The sequence below is a fragment of the Gymnoscopelus microlampas genome (assembly GCF_963454915.1).
Source record: "Gymnoscopelus microlampas genome assembly, chromosome: 9".
Taxonomy (NCBI): domain Eukaryota; kingdom Metazoa; phylum Chordata; class Actinopteri; order Myctophiformes; family Myctophidae; genus Gymnoscopelus; species Gymnoscopelus microlampas.
Genome location: NC_139946.1, coordinates 10912189 through 10932320, shown reverse-complemented (window position 1 = coordinate 10932320; position 20132 = coordinate 10912189). Strand labels below are relative to the sequence as shown.

General features: G+C 40.4%; 1 protein-coding gene across 10 annotated transcripts; it reads left to right on the top strand.

The window, feature by feature from the left end:
• Positions 1–8019: 8019 nt before the first annotated feature.
• Positions 8020–20082, top strand: LOC311051886 (cold-inducible RNA-binding protein-like). 10 transcript variants are annotated; one of them, XR_014601439.1, is made up of 9 exons: positions 8020–8137; positions 10032–10144; positions 10244–10350; positions 10561–10705; positions 12220–12400; positions 12756–12820; positions 17066–17138; positions 17458–18667; positions 18753–20082. XR_014601439.1 is itself a non-coding variant. In XM_084066598.1 (7 exons), exons 2-7 carry the CDS (start codon positions 10045–10047, stop codon positions 13824–13826), a joined length of 609 nt encoding a protein of 202 aa, XP_083922724.1. In that variant the 5' UTR covers positions 8020–8137; positions 10032–10044; the 3' UTR covers positions 13827–13975. The 10 variants fall into 10 exon arrangements, 6 of the variants coding, with proteins under 6 accessions (XP_083922724.1, XP_083922719.1, XP_083922721.1 ...); XR_014601440.1 differs by having other exon boundaries at positions 17458–20082; XR_014601441.1 differs by having other exon boundaries at positions 12759–12820; positions 17458–19563.
• Positions 20083–20132: the final 50 nt, after the last annotated feature.

Here is a 20132-nt window from a genome sequence, read left to right as displayed (position 1 = left end):
GGACCCCTTGATGGGGTCCCAGGGGGTTGCAAAATGAGTTAATATAGCAGTTTAGTCACGGCTATTTGAAAATAGCAGATCTACAAACTTCACAACGTGTCGCGATGTGACGCGTTGTGAAGCTTGTACATCTGCCATTTTCAAAGAATCTGGAAAGAAAATGAAAAACCTTTTAATATTTTTAAATCATTTTAACAACACATATCTTCATGTATGGGGTCCCTGAGATAATATCTTTTCAGGTGGGTGCCCGTGGCAAAATGCATATTAATTTGGGGGTCCTTGACATGAACAAGTTTGAGAACCACAGACATATAGAGAACGTATACAGCTATGTCACTGAATGTAAAAGTAAACATAGAATAAAAATACAAGCAAACAGAAGGGGAACTGTATAACACGTCTCTCTTCTGTCCCAGTCGGGAGAGGCGGAAGAGAACGGAGGAGTGACTTCATTATCTGTTGACATGTAGGCGCACGCCACTCGGCTTTAGCCAAGCAGCCGTTGTCATGGCAGCATCTTGTCATGTCAGCTGCGTCTCACCTTGAATGAATGGAGACCTGCGGGGACACACGTGCACTCCCCTGGGAGTGTGCACAACATAGGGCGTGTGAGTGGAAGTGCGTCAGCCTTTGGAGCAGCAGCTGGGTATATGCACCCACGGCAACCAGTGTTTGTGTTTGCTTTTGTAGGTGTGTGTGTGTGTGTTGTGCGTGCATGCCGTGCACTGTTGGGAAATGACAAGCAATGCCGTCTTATTCGCCAGGACAACGTTGTCACCACAGGCACGAGAACAACAACAACAACAACAACAGCAGCATCACCAATACACCAGCTGCGTGCCGTGTTGCCATGCAGAGCAACGCCTTGTGCTCTCTCTTATCCTCATGTCAGTCACTGTCAGGTCAAATGTACACACAACGCAGTGTTGCAATGCTGAATTGGAAGGTGGTTGCACTATGTTTTAAAGACGTGACGCGCACGTTGCTTAACACCTACACTACAGGTCACACAATGGACAATTGATATGCATCTAGGGTCATTCCTATGTTAATTCCCTGGTGTGAGTCGGGAGCCTTTGTAAACTTTGTTGAGGTGTGAATATAAAGTCGTTTTAAATCTATGCGTGTGCCTGCGCGTGCTCCTGGTCAAATAGGTTCCTGCACGGCGTGCAAGGCCGTCCAGTGAGCACTGCACCCCTGCACACAAGTACTATGGATCCGCATGAAGCGGTGTGGAGTCACAGAGTCAGTGAGTAGTCAAAGCACAGCGAATTGTCAAGGACACTCATCACACATCACACCACCACCACCCCATGCAGCCACAATCTGTTCATACTGCTACTGTGACCAATACCAGGCAATACCTTTGTGTCAAGAGCCGTACCACCAGATCTCTGAACAGTTTCCGCCTGGCCAGCAGTAGAATGTTGGCAGGATTGCCTTTCTCTATGTATGGACTGAAGGGGCACTCTGCTGCCGCTGGACTCAGATCACCACCTATATGCTTACTTTGACATGCCTGATATATGCTGCTAAATGATGTCTCACCCGCACGAGACTATATGCACAAAGGTCTACGCTCTAGATCTGTTACTGTTCTATTGCTGCACTTGAACTTAAGCCTCATGTATGTAGGCCTAGGCCTATATATCGGTTGCTACATAATTTATTTAGCAGCTATTTTAACGGGCATATATACCATATACTTTTTTTTATACATCTGACCTGATATGAGTGCTTCACTGCACTTATCTCAGGAATATTTAATATCTGGCCTGTTTTTTGTTCTTTGCTTCTATTTCTGTTCTTCCCTTTCCTGAAAAATACAAATGATCGGAGCTTGCACATAAATGAATGTCACCCCCTATTTAACACCTGTAAACCTTTGATGTGAGAATAAAGCTGAAGTTGAAGAGGAAGTCATAAAGTTCAGTATGACTGAACTCCAGTTTTTAGGATACTACGTGAGCACGGTTCATAAGGTGTTCGTGTAACCTGTGATACATCAAGTGGATTTACAAAGATTTTCTAGAGGACATTGTATTTCATGGTATGAATCTTTCTGGACTGACAGCACAAGAAAATGTAGCTAACTGTATGTGTGTGTGTACTGTAAAGGGTCAAACAAACATTACAACAAGCCCAAAACATAAGAAGGCACAGGCAGTGGTGGAAAGTAACTAAGTACATTTACTTAAGTACTGTACTTAAGTTCAAATTTGAGGTACTTTTACTTTACTGGAGTATTTCCAATTGTCTATAGCCGATCTACAAGCTCACAACACGTCGCGATGCGACGCGTTGTGAGCTTGTAGATCTGCTATTTTCAAACATTTTAGTACTTTTACTTTTGGTACTTTAAGTACATTTGGATACCAATAATTTTGTACTTTTACTCAAGTAAATTTTGAATTCCGGACTTTTACTTGTAACAGAGTACTTCTACATTGCAGTATTGATACTTTTACTTAAGTGAAACATTTGACTGTTACAGCCACAGGCTGTATCTTTATGACATCATTGTTGCATTTTCCCTGGTCTCTATAGCTTTAAGTCAGTTTAAACGATTGTGAAGTATACCACAATTTCTGCCCTAATTTGAGTGTCATCCCAGCTTTAAGCAGGGATAGGGGTACACAGTATGTCGAACTGCACTACTTACACAGCATAAAGCCAACAGTGCTTGGTACTGTTTCTGCATGTTCACTGTCTGCCTCAGTCTCTGGAAGAGAGAGACTTACGCTTTTCTTCATTGCTCCTTGATGTCCTCCATCCCGCTTGAGTGTTGATGAAAGGCATGCAAGATAACCGCGTGCGCATGTGTGTGTGTGTGTGTGTGTGTGTGTGTGTGTGTGTGTGTGTGTGTGTGTGTGTGTGTGTGTGTGTGTGTGTGTGTGTGTGTGTGTGTGACTTTGTGTGTGGCGAGGGGATGATGAGGGGAGTGCAGCGAAGGCACGGCAGGTTTCCATGACAACAACTTTTTTATTTGCACTTCCTCAATGGCGTTGGTGGAGGAGAGAGAGAGAGAGAGAGAGAGAGAGAGAGAGAGAGAGAGAGAGAGAGAGAGAGAGAGAGAGAGAGAGAGAGAGAGAGAGAGAGAGAGAGAGAGAGAGAGAGAGAGAGAGAGAGAGAGAGAGAGAGAGAGAGAGAGAGAGAGAGAGAGTCTGGCAGAGTTATTAGGCAGAGACAGGCTGGTGGGCTGAGGGGTGCATGGGCAGGCGGGGGTGGAGGAAGGCTGCATAGTTCTATGCCTGCTTGCTTTGTCTGGAACAGAATGTCCTCCTTGTGTACGCATCCCTCGCTTGTCAGTCGACAACTTAACGACAACTTGTTAACACTCGTGCACAAACACCTTGTGAGCGCATGGAGCCTGTGCTATTGGAAGCAGGCAAGGCGGGGTGGCTCATGCACGAGAGCAACGGGGGCAGCCCGGAAGATCACATGTCATTCTGTTTCCTCTGCGGATACAGTATGGGTGCGCGTGTGAACTGTTATCTCTGAATCAGAAGGAAATCGAGGAACTTTCCATATTGCTTTGAAACTAGGGTGACCCTATTTTGTAGTTTGTAGATCGGCCATTTTTGCTACTTCTAAACATTTCTCCAACAATGTTTTTAATTTAAATTAGTATTTTCCCCTGGTGTTTTCATCAGGATGGGGGACAATTCTTTTAATGCTTTGCACCAGAGACTTGGACTCGAGACTTGACTTGGACTCAAGTCACAAATTTGATGACCTTAGACTCGACCCGATCCAATCAAAAAGGCCTTGTAATCCTTTAAAACCAATGACTCGTGACTTGACTGGACTTGAGTCTCAATGGTTTCAATCCTTTCAATAATAAAAGCAGTCATTTTTGACACAATCTGAGAATGTGTACATTTTTACACTTTCAAGTTAAATTGGCACATTTTAACTTGATTCATGCCACAGCAATATCTTTCTCTCTTATATGCTCTCACAGTCGATTGCTCGATAGATATTTTGAGAGTTATATTGATCAATATAATATATATCGACAGACAGACAGACAGACAGACTTTATTGATCCAGGGGGAAATGCAGGTCTCATAGCAATGAATGTCTCTATCACATTAACATTAAACAAGCAACTTGGACATGCAGATGCATAGACACATGCGTACACTACACGCACGCACGCACGCACGCACGCACGCACACACACACACACACACACACACACACACACACACACACACACACACACACACACACACACACACACACACACACACACACACACACACACCCAGATATAGGCTGTCTATCAGCATTGGGAATGACTCACCTCTTCTACCTGGAGTAGAGCCAACAACAAAGCCTCTCTGTCTTCCACCCCCTTTATCTGTGTGAGCCCTTCACTTCACTTACTCCAGCTCCACTATGAAGCATTTCAATCATTCAAATTAGCTGTAATCACAGCCAAAGGCTCAGAGTGGCGACGGCGGCATGTCACTCTGCATACTCAAGAACACTTATTACATTGATTTTATATTGAGCATGCCGTGTGCTTTCGAAAGAGGGAGCCGGGGAGGAAAAACATTTTTCTGCCTTGCATGCATCCAGAACAAAGGACGGGGGGCAAAGATGAGAGGCCTGTTTCATAATGAGCCCTGTGTCTTTTTTGTCTTCAGTCCTGACATGCAGAGGAATCATCAGAGGAACCAGCTGCAGTCTACACATAATGATAGAAATGATTGTCTCATTAATGGGCAGCTTAGCCGTGAGTGGTCAGCCACACAACACTGGTCTGGAGAACTGGGGAAAAAAGGATCAATCTCTGCCATGGACAAGCTGTAAAACACTGGATGCATCGAAAGGACATCTTATCCAGCCCCCCCCCCCCCTCTCTCTCTCTCTCTAATCCATACTGGCCCCCAGAGACACATATTGGGAGACTCCTCCAACACACCCCTCCCAACACTGTCTTTCTCCCCCACCACCCTCACCACTATCTGTCCACCTCCACAGTCAGCTTGTGGACAAACCCAGAATAACAATGTAGCCTAATCTTACTTCTTAAAGGTACACGGGCACAATTCCCCATTATCTTTCATTCATTTGATGTAAATTGATCAAAAGTGTACACTTTTTTTTTTACATGATGCAAGTGCAAGCCTATCTCTGTGTGTGCGTGTGTGTGTGCGCGCGCGCGTGTGTGTGTTACATTGACGTAACAAGTTAAGTCAATATAAAAATAATAATACTATTAATACAAATAAACCATCCTCTTGTAATTAGATAGTTCTGAACATTTCATTTGGGTGAGCAGGTCAAATTGTTGTGTCAAGCCAGTGGGATGGACCCTCTCTGAGAAGAAAAGAGGAGGCATCACTGCCAAACTGAAACACCCAGAGCACTCACACAACCTGCCTCAACGCCGCAGCACCAGAATAGCAATCAACATCAAAAAGAGAGTCAAGTGCAGAATGCTGTAGTCAGTCAGTGGGCCTCTTGAAGGAGATCCAGATTTATCTATCTACGGGGATATGTTTGCTTAGAGTGCCCCCACCTGTCACAACTGTCACACTTGACACAGTAGCTAAATAAAAAGGACATTATAATTAACATACTTTGTGGGGGTCATACAGTACTTGAAATCAAGCACTGACCCTTTTCTTTAATGTTTACACTTAAAATATCTCCTGAGCTTTATGTACTCAGAGCATATATAGCGACCAATAAAGCCTAAATGTTTGAGTCTATCAGAGTGAAAAACTGTGGTTGTATGCAGGAAGCGACCGGGTGTGCTAGTGCGTAGGATGTTGCTGCTAAGATACAAAAACGGGCAGCTCAGAAGTAATGCTTACTTCAGCATTATCTCGAACTATTTTTAACTTGACCCTGATCTCAGCTTCCTAACCTTGTCTACAGCAAGCACATTGACCTCTAGGAGGTTCACAATGAAATATATAAAATCATCTGTGATTTTAAGTTGTGAAGCATTTGAGCCTTTTCTTGATTTTGGAGGACCTCTGCTAACAGTCTCTTCATCATCATCACCTCAAATTTGGGCTTTATAGCGTTATTTCTTCTATTGACATCTTCTTTTAGCGTGTTGCCTAAGATTAGGTCTTCTTTGCCTTATAGTGATATACCTAATAATATACTTTGGTCTATACCAATATGTCTTCCTTGATCCCTGATCTATTGATTTCAAAACAACTATACATTTAAACTTGCATCCATGACTGGGAAACTTGAAATTGCAGTGCTGCCACCAAGTGGACCAGTGAAGAATAGAACTTGACAGCACAATTGCGTTGCTAAGGAACAGCTTGGGTCCGAGCTCCTGTCAGCCTTCTGATAGTGATATTCACCAAACTAGAAAAAGTGCTCCTCGGAGCACAAGTCTCCGCCATGTCAGGTAGGTTATTGTGGGCCAGCAATGTTCGGAATTCAGTCATTATAGTGGTGAGTGGAATCTGTTGGAGTTGAGGGTTTAATGTTGATGAAGTTATTGCACAGACATGCAAACTTGAGATGCCAATCTTAGCCAATCAGGATGGAATATGAAAAATTGGACAGATCCGTGTTGATCACATGACTATAGAGATAATGTGCACTGATTTGCATGATGTTTACCTATGTTGAATGCACTTATTGTAAGTCGCCTTGGATAAAAGCGTCTGCTAAATGACTGTAATGTAATGTTTGGACAAAATCTGTAGGAGTAATATAAAGAAATGTGTTTTGCTAAAATTGGCCTGCTGGTGGCGCTATAATAGGCCAATGTGAAAAGGGTGGCATTTCTTCCTCTGCCTAGTTGGAATGTAAGATTTGCTGTTCACAGACGGATGGACGAACACACGAACGGACGGGCCTTCAGCCTGACGGAGACAATAAACTTTGACACATTTAGAATGTTTGTTGTGAAAGGTCTATTAGCAGACAGTCATTTTGCAAAGGCCTCAATCAATCTCTAGTACATTCTCAAACTCTACATTTTACGGCTTGGGCAAATTTAGAGGATATTATTTTACACTCTTCTTATTTATTTTACACTCTACATCTTCTTATTCATTAGGCTACTATCTAGTAGTGATTTGAGTGTGCCACTGCCAACGTTCCAGCACATTGGCATAATTCTGTGCAAGGTAAAGGTAACCCAGCCGCACCAAAGGGCCACACTTTAGAACAGTGGTTCTCAACCTTTTCAGACCTTGACCCCCCAAAATGATCCTATTTGAAGTAACTGGGGACCCGTCACCCCCCACCCTGACAAGCACTTGATGTAGGAGTTGAGGCATTCAATTTTCAGTTCCACAGATAAATATTGAGAAAATGCCTCTTTGCTTCGCGAGGTGTTGTGAGCTTGTAGATCGGCTATTTCCACAATTTTTGCCTCTTTCTTACAGGTTGAGAACCACTGCTTTAGAGACAGGTCATCCATGTACCTGTCAAACTACTTCAAAGACGTCCACAATCACAACACCAGAGGGAGCTCCACAAATCAACAGTCATACAAAAGTGTGAATCCTAACTTTCCTTCAAAACCGCCCTAAAAGAGCACTTATAGGTGGCTGCAATTCGGAACTGGCCCCTGTAAAAAGTCATGCCCCCCTATGTTTTTGCATAGTATTGTTATTGTATATCAATCTGTCTGTCATTAACTGTTTCGATGAATTGAGTTACTCAATACTCAATACTGAAGTACAAAGGAAACAAGCCATAGCCTTTCTTGTATATAATCCTTCTAGCAGCCCTTGTATTGAACTGTACTTTCCTGTGCTTTTCCCCCCTAACTGTTAATATAGTATTCATCAATCAATCAAGCAATCAATCAACGGTCATGCAGGAAGACCCAGTCTAGAGCGGATACGGAAACGGCCTCTTGTGGGCATAATGTGTTTACCGGATACAGTAGGCGGGCTCTAGACCGGATACGAGCACTGAGCAGCAAATAGGAACCCACGGGTACTGCGGAAAGCCTGGCCCGGTGACTTCCTCACACTACCCAGCAAGCCACTCAAAGGGAAACACAGGGAGGGGAGGGACCAACTCTATGGGAGGGACGCCAATCAAAGCTCCGCTAGCTTTAGCCAGAGACGCCATTTTAGAAGTGTTTATTTGGATCCGACCGACCGTCTTGACGAGCCAAACCTTCGGTAACGTAAGCTAAAAGTAATGTTATTAACATTTTTAAGATATAGATGTCAAACCGTGTTGCTGCTTCCTTGCTGTGTTCCAGCCGACACGTGCGGTGTTGTAAAAGCAACCAAACTATTCGCTGGCTCATTTTAGCCACATAGCATTATTGTTACCAGCACAGTTTAAAACATGAGTTCTAAACATGACACATCATCCAGAGTTAATGTTAATGTACGCCTGTTCTGTTTCACACTGTTTTTAGTCAAGAACACCGTCGTCAATGTAGTGAAAGAAGTGGTGAGATAACATTATGATGACTGACGTTAGCATCTCCCAGTGGTGGAAAGTAACTAAGTACATTTACTCAAGTACTCCTTTACTCAGTCAGTACATTTACTCAAGTACTCCTTTACTCAGTACATTTTGAATTCCGGAAAAATGTGAGTACTTTGTCCACCACTGGCATCTCCTCCATAGCCAGCTAGGTAGAAACTAAAACAATGTACTCACATTTTTACTAAGTAAAGTATCAATACTCCAATGTAGAAATAATTACTATTTACAGGTAAAATGTACTTAAAGGTAGGGTAAGTGATTTGCTTTGGTTAAAATAAGTGTTAAATAGCTCTATATTCTGATAGTACTCATTGTTATAGAGTGTTCAGTATTAGGAGTCTCCATGTCTCTCCACCTCTTTATAAAACAGAAAATACATTTTCGTTTCAGTTTAAGTTTCATTTCCAATTTTATCCAACCAGGACAGAACTCAATCAGGATATAGATTAAACAAGTGAAATTGGAAGTGATGACACTAAGAAATGAGCGGACAAAATTGGAACTGGAACACTATACAAATTAAGCTTAAAAATGGGTACTTTCTCCTGATTGGCTGAGATTTTGACTCCTACCGAAAAATGTATTTTCTGTTTATTAAAGAGCTGGAGAGACATGGAGACTCCTGTTACTGAAAAAACACTCTGTAGCAATGATTACTATCAGAATATAGTATTTTAACCTTTTAACAAAATACTTTTTGTTTTAACCAAAAAATATCACTTACCCTACCTTTAAGTAAAAGTACAAAAGTATTGGCATCAAAATATACTAACAGTATCAAAAGTAAAACATACTCGTTATGCAGAAGTTATCATATGTCTAAAATGTATTAAAAAAAAACTTTTGAAAATAGCCGATCTACAACCTCAGCTATTTTCAAATAGCCAGAGTTTAAATAGGGCTGCAGTGGTTAATGTATGTTTTGTATAAACATAATAATCAAAATAATCTACAGAGTAACTAGTAATTAAAGTTTAAAAAAATAATTGTAATGGAGTAAAAGTACGTTTGGCTCTGAGATCAAGTGGAGTAAAGGTATAAGTATAAAAATGTGGAAATACTAAATGTACCTCAAAATTGTACTTAAGTAAATGTACTTAGTTACTTCCACCACTGCATTTTATGTAGCTGAACGCCTGTCATTTTATCTTCAACTGTTGCTTTATGTCATAACTTAAAGGTAGGGTAAGTGATTTACTTTGGTTAAAATAAGTGTTAAATAGCTCTATATTTTGATAGTTCTCATTGCTATAGAGTGTGTGTTCAGTAAAAGGAGTCTCCCATGTCTCTCCAGCTCTTTATTAAACAGAAAATGCATTTTCAGTGCTCTCTCCTGATTGGCTTAAAATGTGTCACTTACCTGTCACACTATATTCTGTTTACTAAAGAGCTGGAGAGACCTCTATGACCCCACAAACGCTCTGTAGCAATGATTACTATCAGAATATAGTACTTTAACCTTTTTAACAAAAAAAAATCACTTACCCTACCTTTAACATTGCCCAGACAACACTGGTGTTGTTCAATAATAAAGGAATTTGTTTGGAAAGATTGTGATTTTAAAGCAAATCCAATTTTAGATTATCACCCAAGATGTCTGACGAAGGAAAGCTGTTCGTTGGTGGACTGAGTTTTGGAACGGATGAAACTTCTCTCGAAGAGGCGTTTTCCAAGTATGGAACCATTACCAAAGGTATGCTGGTGGTTGGCCCACATTTCCATTGTTGACAGTATGTGACAATAATTCTTGAATACTGACAGTCGCTTGGATTAACATGTTGTGTCTTTTTAGTTGATGTCGTGAGAGATCGTGAGTCAAACAGGTCCAGGGGATTTGGTTTTGTGACATTTGAAAACCCTGAAGATGCCAAAGACGCATTGCTGGGCATGAATGGAAAAGTGAGTGGTGGTTAAAATTTTAAGTGGTTATTGTTGTGGTTGATGTTTTACCGTAAATTATTTGGAGAGTTAATTAAGACGAGCCCAACACGAAATGAAATAAAGTCACAGTGGTGTTAAGCAATTCATAATTTGATTTCAGGCGTATTAGGGGTAAAATCATGACTCGGTCTTCCTAACACTTGTGCTTGTGTTATCTTGTCCTCTCAGACTGTTGATGGAAAGCCAATCCGTGTGGATGAGGCTGGGAAGCCTGGAGGAGGTAGAGGCGGCTTCCGAGGTGGTTCCTCTTGGGGCCGAGGTGGTGGTGGTGGTGGTGGAGGAGGAGGATTCTCCAGAGGGGGCAGATCAAGAGGTAGGTGTTTTTTTTTCGGCAGGTAAGGTCTGACCGTTGCAAGGTGGGTCGTTCCGCTGTCGGCTCTTAAAGGGATATTTTAACGTCATTTTATCGTCTACTTAGGCTTTTGTGAGCACCCCAGACAGTTTTTAAGTTTCTTGATTCAGTATTTCGATATTTGATATTCATTTTTTATCAGACACGCCCCCTTCCTATATAAACCCATTGTAACTTCAAACTCTATTTGAATCATGATAGATTCATCGAATACACCCGTCCTTTGTTCTGGTGATATTGGCCTTCTAATGCGTGAGGGGCTGTGTTTTTTCAATTACTTAATTTTTTTTGGGGGGTGGGATGAAAAATATACAGGCCCCTCACGTTTTAGAAGGACAATATCAGTCACCAGAACCAAGAACGGGTGTTTTCGATGAATCCATCATCGTTAGAATGTTTGACAATTGACAGTGACAATGGGTTTGTATAGGAAGGGGCCTGTCTGATCAAATTAATGTAATTAATCTAAATACTGAATCAAGCAACTTAAAAACAGTTTGGGGTGCTCACAAAACCTAGAGTAGATTTTAAAATGACCACAAACATGTTTGAAAGTGAAATATCCCTTTAAGCCATCCCCGGTTTTGTCATTTAGATAAACCCCTAAACGGTTTGGCCTATGATACACTGTAAAATCCTGTGTATCAGTGAATTCAACTAAAAAAGGTTAACCAATGGATAAGTGAACACTTAAGATTCTACTGTGTGCTCTTGTGGTTTCACAAAAATGCAGCCGCGTAACTTTTCGTTACGGCCGTAGGCAAAAAACAGTCTAGAACAGGATTTGCCTGTATGTTCCCGCAAAAAGCAACGAAACTGCAGCTCCCTGAACAGATGTCTGTGCAACATATTGACTGTCTAGTACACTGAAACTAGTACATTTAGTTGTTGCTCAATTCCATAGTATTTTGCTACACTGAAACTAGTACATTTAGTTGTTGCTCAATTCCATAGTATTTTGCTTCGACTTCTTCGGTCTATCTTCAGAATGGTGACCGTACCAAACAGAAACGTAACACTCTGTTAGGGCTGCAACATTAATTAATAATAATATCTGAAGTTTATATAGCGCTTTTCTAAGTACTCAAAGAAGCTTTACATGTGTGTGGGGGCCAGGGGAGAGAACAAAAGAAAGAGAACAACTGTATTAGGAAAAACTCAGATAAGCAAAAGTATTAAAAGTAATAAAACACAAGTCAACTCGGAAATGGGACACTGAACAGGTGGGTTTTCAGGGCGGTTTTGAAGGTGGGGGGGAGGGGTCGTCTCTGACATGTTTGGGGAGTGCATTCCTGAGGGAGGGGGCAGCTACAGAGAAGGCCCTGTACTTCTTTTGAAGTATAGTCATGGTCTTGTGTTCAGCTCTTGCTATGAAGTCAAACTAAAATCGTAATGGATGGTGCCAGAAACACACACAATAAAACAAAGCTTCACCAACCTCAAACCTTCCCCTTTTTCTTTTCATGTCACTCTAGGTGGTGGGGGATATAGTGACCGGAGCTATGGAGACCGCAGCTATAGCGGAGATAGAGGATTTGGTGGAGACAGAGGCTATAGTGGTGGCAGCCGAAGCTACGGTGGTGGTGAAGAGAAGAGTTATGGGTCTGGAGGAGGATACAGGAGAGGCGGTGGAGGTGGTGGATACAAGGATAGTAGGTGAGAACCATGGGGTATACAGTCCAAAGTAAAGCAAGCACAAAAACAAACTTGACTGGGGCAGGATAAAAAGTTCAAGAAAAAGAATAATTATCGGCACGCCGCTCTAGGTGCCTGATGAACGTTGTACCTTCAATAAAGTTGCAGTTGAGTGTGAGAGCATGTATAGCTGAGTGCGGATAATTATTTATCTTTGAGAACCATGAGGAATGTCAGCTGAAAATGTGGTGCTCTCAATTGGTCATCTTTTGTAGCAGCTAAAATTCAGCAGTAATCACCAAAGTAAAGCAACCCCAAATCAAACTTGACTGGGGCAGGATAAAAAGTGGTCTAATTATACAAATGTTCTGTGTCGCAGGAGTCGGGGAGGATATGGTGAGCGCTCGGGAGGATCATACAGAGACAGCTACGACAGCTATGGTGAGTATCACAACAATGTCGTAATGTCGCAATGTAGTAGGTTCTTATGTAATTTTCACCCACTGGACTGCAGGGGTTAAATTTGTCAAGAGGGGAACCCTCATCCATAGGTGGGTGTAGACAGTTTTAGATGACCAACTAGCAGAAGGTATACAGGCTATTTTGTGCTAAAAGGAGCAATGGTTCCTGTTAATCTTGATTAATACTATTTACACTTAGGCTGAGTTCTGAGGAGTTTGATTAACTACTGCATATTTTGCGGTAGATCAAAATTCGACCTGACTACAGTCTATCTTCAATGGACACTGCTGTACCATAACTTTAGTTGTTTTGTGAACACTGTTACTTTCACACCAACATTTGGCGTTCAGAGACCGACGTCTGAAAGCTTTGCTTAACTTGACCTCACAGGATCGACTGGAGTTCTAAATGAGGTAGACTAGACCCCATAGCCTGACGTTACGGATGCAATGTAAATGTTGCTCGGGAAACTGACCTGAAGTTCATGAAAATTACTAATATGTCTGCTATTGATGAACTGTTATTGGACGGATGACCTTTTTAACTATATGCAAGAATTTGGATTGAAGGATGTGGAGCCCAGCTTATCTCTAGCCCAATTTAACCTCTGGACGGAGTAAAACTGTATGAAAGGTCCTCACCAACGCTGAGTAAAACTGTTACAGAAAACTTGTCTTCTTGGGTAACATGTTAAACATACTCAACCTACTCTTCTAAGTCTTCCATCTACCTATTAGAAAAGGAAATGGTCCAGCGGTCATTTCCCTCACAAGTTTCCCCCTTTTTGGACAGTTGAAAAGCACACTATCAGTCAATTCAAAGCTTCCGTATTGCTATGAGATCACCTTTTTTTCATGGTATGCAAGAGCATCAGTGCAAAACATGTAGGTCATAAGATTTGAGTGTTCTGTGGAAAAATGTCCAAATGCTGCTTCAGTGTCTTTATGTTTGTGCCTACTTCTTGTCCTCAGCCTCGAACGAGTAAAAACAAAAAACATCCTGATTGCAAGATCGGCACTACCACTGGCTGTTTTTGTAAAGATTTCTTCGAAGACTTTTTTTTTTCCTCGTATTTTTCCCCCCTCTCTGATTTATGGTACGATATGTTATTATACAGACTTGAGTGACTAATCCCTTGCAAAAGTTTTGGGAGTGTTTTTTTTTCCTACCCTGGAATTTGTCCATAAGTGTTTTCAAGTACTAGGATGTTTTTGTGTAGGGTCCTAATTCCATTTGTTTAATATTTTCTTCCTGGTTTAAAATGACTATACACTGGGCAACAATCTGAAATTGATTTGAAATGGAGATGCCTTTTTTGCAATGGAAACTGTTTTGCTGAATCACTTGGTGAGATCTCTGGTGCTGCTCAACATGGCCTGCTAGCTTTTATATCAAATTAAGCCCCAATTATGACAAATCAAAGCCATAATATCAATAACAACATGGTTTGTGTAACCCTGGAATTGAACCAAAATAATACTGTGTTCAAAATTCTGCAAACCCTTCTGTGTAAACCTGACCTGCTGTGAATATACCATCAAGGTCTATGCCAATGTTCTTTCAGCTCTGCAATTCAATGCTTAAGCGTAGCAAGGATGGAATGCTAAATGGAACGAAGTTCTGATTTTCAGCAAATGTGTAAACGGCCATTATATAGGCAAATAGCTATCTTGTTAAAGGGGCTAGATCGTGAAGTGAAATAAATTAAAACTCATCAAAACGCATTTGAACAACTTGAAGAGCTGATATACATACTTGACCATTAATTCTTTGTAGTAACATGATTTTTGAGATGCAGCTGTGCTGAAAGCTTTCTCACCAAACTGTATCTAAAGCCACCTTGTTATAAAGGTTATTGGGTGGTATATTCTGAGATAAATCTACCTATTCAATGAGTAAGTTTCATATTTGGTTGTTCTTCTTCCTATTTTAAGGGATATTTCACTTTCAAACATGTTTGGTGTCATTTTAATGTCTACGCAGGCTTTTGTGAGAACCCCAGACAGTTTTTGTTTTTGCTTGATTCAGTATTTAGATATTTGAGTTTTACCAGACATGCCCCCTTTCTTATACAAACCCGTTGTAACTTTAAACTCCATTTTAACCATGTTAGATTAATTGAAAACACCTGTCCTTGGTTCTGGTATTTATTTATTTTTTACTTTCCCCCAAAAATATAGGGGGTGTGTCAGATAAAATGACTATCAAATTCTAAATACTGAATCAAGCAACTTGAAACTGTCTGGGGTGCTCACAAAAGCCCGATTAGACATTAAAATGACCCCAAACATGTTTGAAAGTGAAATATCACTTTAATTAATCAACTTGTTCGGTTGTTCCAACTTCATGGCTGGCTAACATTCAAGCTTGTGAATTATTTTCAGCTGTAAGAATTATTTGACGTCTATGTAATATAAGTTAACTTGCCTTATCCAAATTTTATTTAGTTTTATTTAATTTATTTATTTTATCCATTTTAGACACCCCACCTCTATTTACAGTTGGCTTCAGAGAGACTTGAGTCAGATCTCTCCATGTAGAGTTGTACAGATGAAATCCCCAATTGTTTTAATTGCTTCCTGATACTATTTGAGAAGGAAGTGTTGCAGTATCTGGCAGCACATGCTACTGTTAAACAATTCTAGACAGTCAACAGTTCTGGGTAATATTGGTAAACATTTATTTATCAATAATGCATCTGAATCATTTAGATGCTTAAAGCTGTTACAACTGTATATTTGGAATGCTTTGGACAGAACCATTGTTTGTCTTTTGCCATCCAATTCTGCAATGCGATAGACAGTGCTGTGGTTATGAAACGAGGAGATATCTTAACATGTGACCTAGCTCATCTTAAAAATACATGTATATTCAAAATTAAGTAAAATCAAACAGTACTTTCTAGCCCCTTCAAAAGGACTAGGTATTGATAAAAAATTGCTGCAGCTGGCAACATTCGGGCGGATCTTAGGACTGCCGTCTTAAAAGTGTTGCATCAAGAAATGTGCTCTCTATGTACTGATATTTTTGTTTTCTTTATACTGGCTTCATGTAGCCCTATTAAAACTACCAGATGAAAATGTTCTGATTTCTTGTGCCTAAAACCAAACTGGACCAAATTAAATGTAATACTCTATCAGAATATAGTGGGAGAAAAAGAAGGAAAAAAAGCTTATCTTGCAAGAACAGGACAGATGGCTAATGTACAGGAGTATGTTTTGTGTTAAGGGTGTCTGGATATAGTTGCTGTTAGACAATAAGGTAACTTTGTTTTCGTTTGGTTTAGTTTTTTAAAGGCTGTTAGATGGTCTTCCAAGATGAGGTCTGCTAAGTCTAGATTGGGTATAAATGGTAGGTTGTTGTAGGGAGGTATAGAGGGTGGGTTGCAGGGATGTGTTACACAGACAGACAGACTGAAATGTCCTCGTGGTGCTACTGTTGCTGGTTTTGTTATAATGCTTCATTACACCCAAGAGCTCTGGCCGCTATCGTTTTGGAAATCATCAAAGACCTTGGAGAATGAAGTGTTGGGCCTAACGACACGTGAACCCTCTGGTCTCTGGCGAAAGCTGCTCTCTTGGCTAGTTCATAATTGGAGATAGGCCAGTAATGTGAGGTAACAATTTTGCTCTCCTGTTCGCATCCCTCAAACCAGTTCTCATTTTGATGTCCCATCCTGTCTCCTATCTACCTCTCTCCACTTTGTCCAAACAGCGTTGTTCTCCTCAGGCCTTGGTGGTACTGCCCAATTCCTAAATAAATGACATCGTCCAGTAGCCTATCTTGTCTTTTTGGGCCCGTTAGAGCCTCTAGATAGAGCCTCTAAATTCAACACGGAGCTTTGGAACATTGCATTACTATTTCCCCAAATACCACTGGTGTAAACTCCAGATTTCCACAACTCCTGACCTCTGAAACTCGCCTGAAACGTTTTTTTTTTATGGTTTTCCTTTTGATTGAAAAGTTGTCGTCTTCATAAAGTGTAGATTGCACTCACATGTATTGCCAATGTATCACCTCAGTGAACTGAGTTTGTCTTGTTTCAGAGTCTTGAAACGATAGTTTTATTCCTGTTAAATGTTAATTAACTCTTGAATATTAGTTTTTACTTTGTACTGAATGTAGATTAATAATTAAATTTAAACTGCATGCTGTGTATGCTAATATGTTCACTTGAATAGGGGCGTCCTTAAAACTAACTGCTCTTTCTTGTCATTTAATCAGGTTAAGTCTTGGATGACTCCTTTCTACCGTCTTACTGCAATGCCTTTGTCCCCCTTGTACATCCTTGGCCACGGTAGGTTTTCATGTTAAACTAATAATACAAAAAAGCATAATTAGACACTGTAGTTTATGGTTATGTAGCACTTACTTATTTCACTTAAAATACAGATTATATGGCAGAATAAGGTCTGCTAAAATGTGAAGTAAAAAATAATTGGTTTTGTTTAACTGGTCTGCCAAAATTGAGAGATGTTTCTGTTTGTAGGGAGACTTAAGAGATGCAGAATTTGATTAAATTAAACCAAAATGCTGAAAATGTATGCTTACACACATCTTTGATTGTTGAATAACTGCTTGTTTCATAACTGCCCGAATATATCTCTTCATTACAGATTGCACATAGGATGACATGAAACTGCCCCGAGGTCCACCCATCAAGGCTTGAAAAGCTGAAGGCATAAAGATGAGCACTTGAGAAGACCAGCTGTGTTGGTGTCTTTTTTGGGTATGGGTATACTTAATTACCTTAGGCTTCACGTGACAGTAAACCAAATTCCTGTGAAGGAGGAATGAGGGCTGGCCAATACCGGTATACCCCCAGTGAGGTGGGTGAACAAATGAATGAATGAATGGAACTAAATGTTATTTTATTGTGCTCCATTTTGGAGGTAGTAGTAGCCTACATAAATAATTGTGCAGAGATAAACAGTGGAGTTATGCAGGCTAACTTGATAAAAGAGAGTGGCGAGCACTCATCAGAAGAGTAGTTCATAGTTCACATAGTTCACGTGTATCGGGTTCACGGTTCTGGCAGAAATAGTATCTTAGGAAGGATCACCAGCACTCACTTGGTCCTATTTTTAGGATTTCTTGTTTATTTAGTCAAATGCCCGGATGTTTTGGCCTGCAGGCCTTTCTCTGCGTGAATATTCACACTGAGGAAGGCCTGCGGGCCAAAACGTCCGTTGTGTATGATCTGCAGTGCCGAGGCATTTGACTAGATAAACAAGAAATCATAAAAGGACAAAGTGAGTGCTGGTGATCCTTTCTTAGATAACTTTCTATGAGTTATGTAGGCTATCCTAAAGCAAATCAGGCAAAAAGAACAGAAAATCTATACACTCAAATGACATTGAAACCATGCTACTGCTCTAAACTTAAAAACAATGTTAGACAATTGGGATAAAAGCATTCACAGAAAATGTGACTACAAAATTACTGTACATGTGTACTGTGCAAGCCTTGCAACTGTACACTTAGCCACCTTATTATTATTATAGAAACAAAACAATTGCAGAACTCCATGTGCTGATGTGTACTTTGTAGAAAATATGGATAAATATTATTTTTTATGGAAAAATAATAATAATTGGACATTAAAATGGATGTGAATGGAATTTTGAGATTGGGACGAAATTGCAATTTAATCAGTGAAAATGATTGGTCACTTGGCCATCCATCACTCGTTAGCTGAAATCCCGTTCTCTGCGTGCCTTTGCATATGGGAGTGCACTATAATCATGCACCTGCAGAAATTGGCATATCTACAATGGATTGTGAGCATTGTAAGCTTGTAGATCAGCTATTTGGCATGTGACACCAGTGCACGACTAAGTATAAATCGGGCTTCAACATGCAGGTAGGTATGGGACAGGGACAAATGTTCAAGTGACCAGCAACAAATAAGTATAAATCGGGCTTAAACATGCAGGTATTGGACAGGGACGAATGTTCAAGTGACCAGCAATAAATACGTTTAAATCGGGCTTAAACATGCAAGTATGAGACGGGGACAAATGTGCAAGTGACCAGCAACAAATAAGCTAACCTCTAAAAGTAATTAACACAGCATTAACGCTAACGGTTAAATTAAGGGCCGTACGGTATCAATTATGTTCATGAATCGAGGTTGGTTATATCAAAATGCCATTGTGTTTTCTGGTATTATTGTAGTTAACTTTCTTACACTAAACATAATTACAATAGGAAAAAAATAAGAGAAGGAATTGAATTTGAGGAAATAATTCTGTAATTCGGTGGGGGATTTCAAAGGACCCTATAGTTTGTTTGGGGACTATTGAACTATTGAAAAACCCAATAAGAAAAACATGTTTTGGCCATAATGGCCAGTGCCAATTTAAATCATAGGCCCCATGAACAATACAAATGCCAAACAACTATTTAACGACTATTAAATTATGGGAATTGAATTAATCTATGCTTTCATGACTTGTCAGATGCTGTTATGAATGTCTGAGCCATTTGATTGTGAAGGAATTATGTTGAGTAACATAAATAATAAACACACCTAGAGATGTGTGTTTGTGCCATCTCCTATCTGCAACCAGTCATATCTGTTCACTTTCCCTTCTCAATTGAAAAACAAAATAAACAAAAATATGAAATAAAAAGATGTCTCTAGTGCCGCTTGTGTAGTATAAATGTTTGGGGAGAGAGGGGGGTGAATTGACAAGAATACAATACTATATTATTATCCAGGGACGGGAGCCAGATGATATGCTCAGTAAAAGGAAGCTTGTGGTTCGAATTCTGAATTAGAGAAGCGAGTTTGTTGCTGGAACTGTGTGTAACTGGAACTTCCAGTCTGGAAGGTCACCAGTTGAATTCCCACACTGCTATGCTGGGAAACGCTGCGAGGTGAATGAGACACTGTCTTTGTTTTTCACTCCATGCCTGATGACTTACCATTGAGGAGTACCTCAATGAAAAATACAGGACTGAATTTAACCATGAAAAAGTATCGAATGCCAAAATGATGTTGTGAGGTAGAGCGATGTATAACTTGTTTAACCACTTAAACCCCATATGGGTAACCGGAGTGCCTCAGGGCTCAATACGAGTGTATTTTCTGTTCTTGTGGGGAAAAAGCTTTAGCTGAAAATCAACCGATCAACAAGCTCACAATGCATGTGGTGAGCTTGTCGATCTGCTATTTTCAGCGAAAGCTTTCCCCACAATACCGATGCTGCATGGGGTTTAAGTGGTTAAGATTTAAATGTACAATTTACAGTGAATTGTATTCCGCGACGAAGTAAGACATGGACTG

Excerpts from the sequence above, each read along its gene's own strand:
- LOC311051886 (XM_084066593.1), top strand. The coding sequence starts at position 10,045 with ATGTCTGACGAAGGAAAGCTGTTCGTTGGTGGACTGAGTTTTGGAACG. Across the intron at positions 10,351-10,560 it reads TGCTGGGCATGAATGGAAAA|ACTGTTGATGGAAAGCCAAT; the intron begins GTGAGTGGTGGT and ends TTGTCCTCTCAG. Across the intron at positions 12,401-12,755 it reads GGTGGATACAAGGATAGTAG|CAGGAGTCGGGGAGGATATG; the intron begins GTGAGAACCATG and ends TGTTCTGTGTCG.